Genomic DNA, 2522 nt, shown 5'->3' on the forward strand with positions numbered 1-2522 from the left:
AATCTTTTGGCAAGTGTCCTCTCTGTGTCCTCATACATTATTTAATCTAACCTAACCTAGAAATTGTTAAAAAATATTTCTTTTTTTTTTTTATTTTGTTGATATGAAATACTTTTACATATACACATTATTATACATATATGATCTAAACATGCTTAATAACTGTAAAAGGGGCAGAATGTAAAATTATATTTTACATAAATTTCATTATTTGTTTGTACCAGCATGCAGTCAAAATTAATATTTTGCACGTGTAGTGCTCATATAAGATATTTATTGGAAAAATAACAAATAGAATATTATATAATTATTTATATTATACAATGTTTTTTTAGTCCCATAATGTCACAAACTGTGAGAAGCAGAAAATTGGTGAGCAAACTTTCACAAAAATATTTTCGCTGCCGTATGAGGAAGCTAGAAAAATATCCGTATCCTATGGAAAGAGCCAAGAGAGTCAAATTCCAAAAAGACAATAATGAAAATGATAGAAGCAATGAAACTTGTGAAAATTGTGAAAACAACAATAACACATTTCATAATATGGAAATCATAGATGATAATAATGAAAGAGATGAACTTAATGATGATAATAATGAAAGAGATGAAGTTAATGATGATAATAATGAAAGAGATGAACTTAATGATGATAATAATGAAAGAGATGAATTTAATAGTGATAGCAGTATAACAAATAACGTTGTTGATGACATTAATATTTGTGATGCAATTGGAAATGAAGTGGACAATGATTTTACTCCATCGCATTTGGCTACATGGTGTAAAACTTTAAATATACCTATGACGCATGCTGATGCATTATTGAAAGACATAAGGAAACATAAATGTTTTAGAACTATATTTCCTTCAGCTATTCGTACCATCTTAGGTACACCTAAATCTACTCAAATTAAATTTGTACCTCCAGGGGAGTATTATCATAAAGGACTTGTAAATGAATTAGTTCGAGTATTATCAAAACATAATATTGAAAATGTTAATTTAACTTTAAATATTGATGGCTTGCCATTATTTAAATCTTCAGGTCAACAATTTTGGCCAATTTTAATAAGTGTTGCAGGAATACCAGGTGAAATAATGGTAGGAGCTTATTGTGGGAAAAAAAAACCAAATGACATAAATTTATTTTTAGAAGAATTTGTCAATGAGATGAGTTATCTTATTAATAACGGTCTAGAAATAAATAATAAACTTTTGCCTGTGAAACTACAGTGTATAAGTGCAGATGCTCCTGCAAAATCTTTTTTACTCTCTACTAAAGGCCATACTGGTTATGACAGTTGCTTAAAGTGTTTTATTCACGGCAAATATGTGAAAAATAGAGTATGTTTTCCTGGCACAAATGCTAATTTAAAAACTGGTATTGACTTTCAAAACAGTAATAATATTTTGCAACTTATTCTACATATTGATTTTGTTTCTGATGTAGTTCTAGATTATATGCATGTTGTTTGTTTAGGAGTTATTAAAAAGTTATTCACTTTATGGACAACTGGAAATAATTATTACAAACTTAGTCACCAAACTAAAAAAAAATCTCAGATAGATTAGAAAATTCAATGAATATGTCTGCAAGTTTAGAATTTTCGCGTAAACCGAGATCTTTAGAAGACTTAAAATATTACAAGGCAACCGAATTCAGACAATTGCTTTTATATACAGGGCCCATAGTTTTGCAAGGACTTTTAGATAAAGATATATATTTAAATTTTTTAGTCTTACATGTAGCTTTGTGGATTTTGTGCATGGAAAATGCCAGCGAAGAAATGATTACTTATGCTGAAAAACTAATAAAAAATTTTAATGAAACTTTTACTATATTATACGGTGAAGAAAATGTGTCTTTTAATGTTCATGCTCTTTTACATTTAGCAAATGACGTTCGCAAACATGGACCACTTGATTCTTTCTCTGTCTTTCGTTTTGAAAATTTTCTTCAAACAATTAAAAGTCTCATACGTAAACCTCAACATATATTAGCTCAATTACACCGCCGATATGTGGAAATACATAATATAGATATCAACAAAAAAAATATAAGAAAAAATAAGTTCGACATTTTGCAAGAGTCGCTTCATGAAAATGGTCCTCTTTTATCTGATTGTGGCGACCCACAATATAGCAAAATTGTAGGATTTGGTTTTACCTTAATAGCTGAGGATAGAAGAGACAATTGTTTGTTGACCCATGATGGAACTATAGTTGTACTTAGAAATATTGCCTTTAATAGAATAACTAATTCTTTAGTCATAATAGGACAATATTTTACTGTCGTGGAAGATTTATATACTCGCCCTTGCAAATCACAACTAGTTGGGATTTACCTTGTATCTAAACTTTTCGGTCTGAAGCAATGGCCTCTTAAGGGTACTATTAAAAATAAATGTTTCATAGTACCGTGGAAAAGAAATAAAAATGTTGTTATATCTCTATTACATTCTAATAAATAAAAAGAAATAAAAATAACATAAACATTTAAAAAAAATAACATAAAAATAAAA

The 2522-nt window shown here is 28.4% G+C and overlaps 1 protein-coding gene across 1 annotated transcript; it reads left to right on the forward strand.

The window, feature by feature from the left end:
• Positions 1 to 342: 342 nt before the first annotated feature.
• Positions 343 to 2388, forward strand: LOC143904719 (uncharacterized; the record flags this gene model as incomplete). The annotated part of the gene is made up of 2 exons (XM_077419584.1): positions 343 to 1537; positions 1573 to 2388. Coding segments are annotated over exons 1-2 (2011 nt in total), but the record flags the coding sequence as incomplete, so codon positions are not given.
• Positions 2389 to 2522: the final 134 nt, after the last annotated feature.

Source organism: Temnothorax americanus, unplaced genomic scaffold, assembly GCF_048541705.1.
Source record: "Temnothorax americanus isolate GAGA-0224 unplaced genomic scaffold, ASM4854170v1 Scaffold568, whole genome shotgun sequence".
Lineage (NCBI taxonomy): Eukaryota > Metazoa > Arthropoda > Insecta > Hymenoptera > Formicidae > Temnothorax > Temnothorax americanus.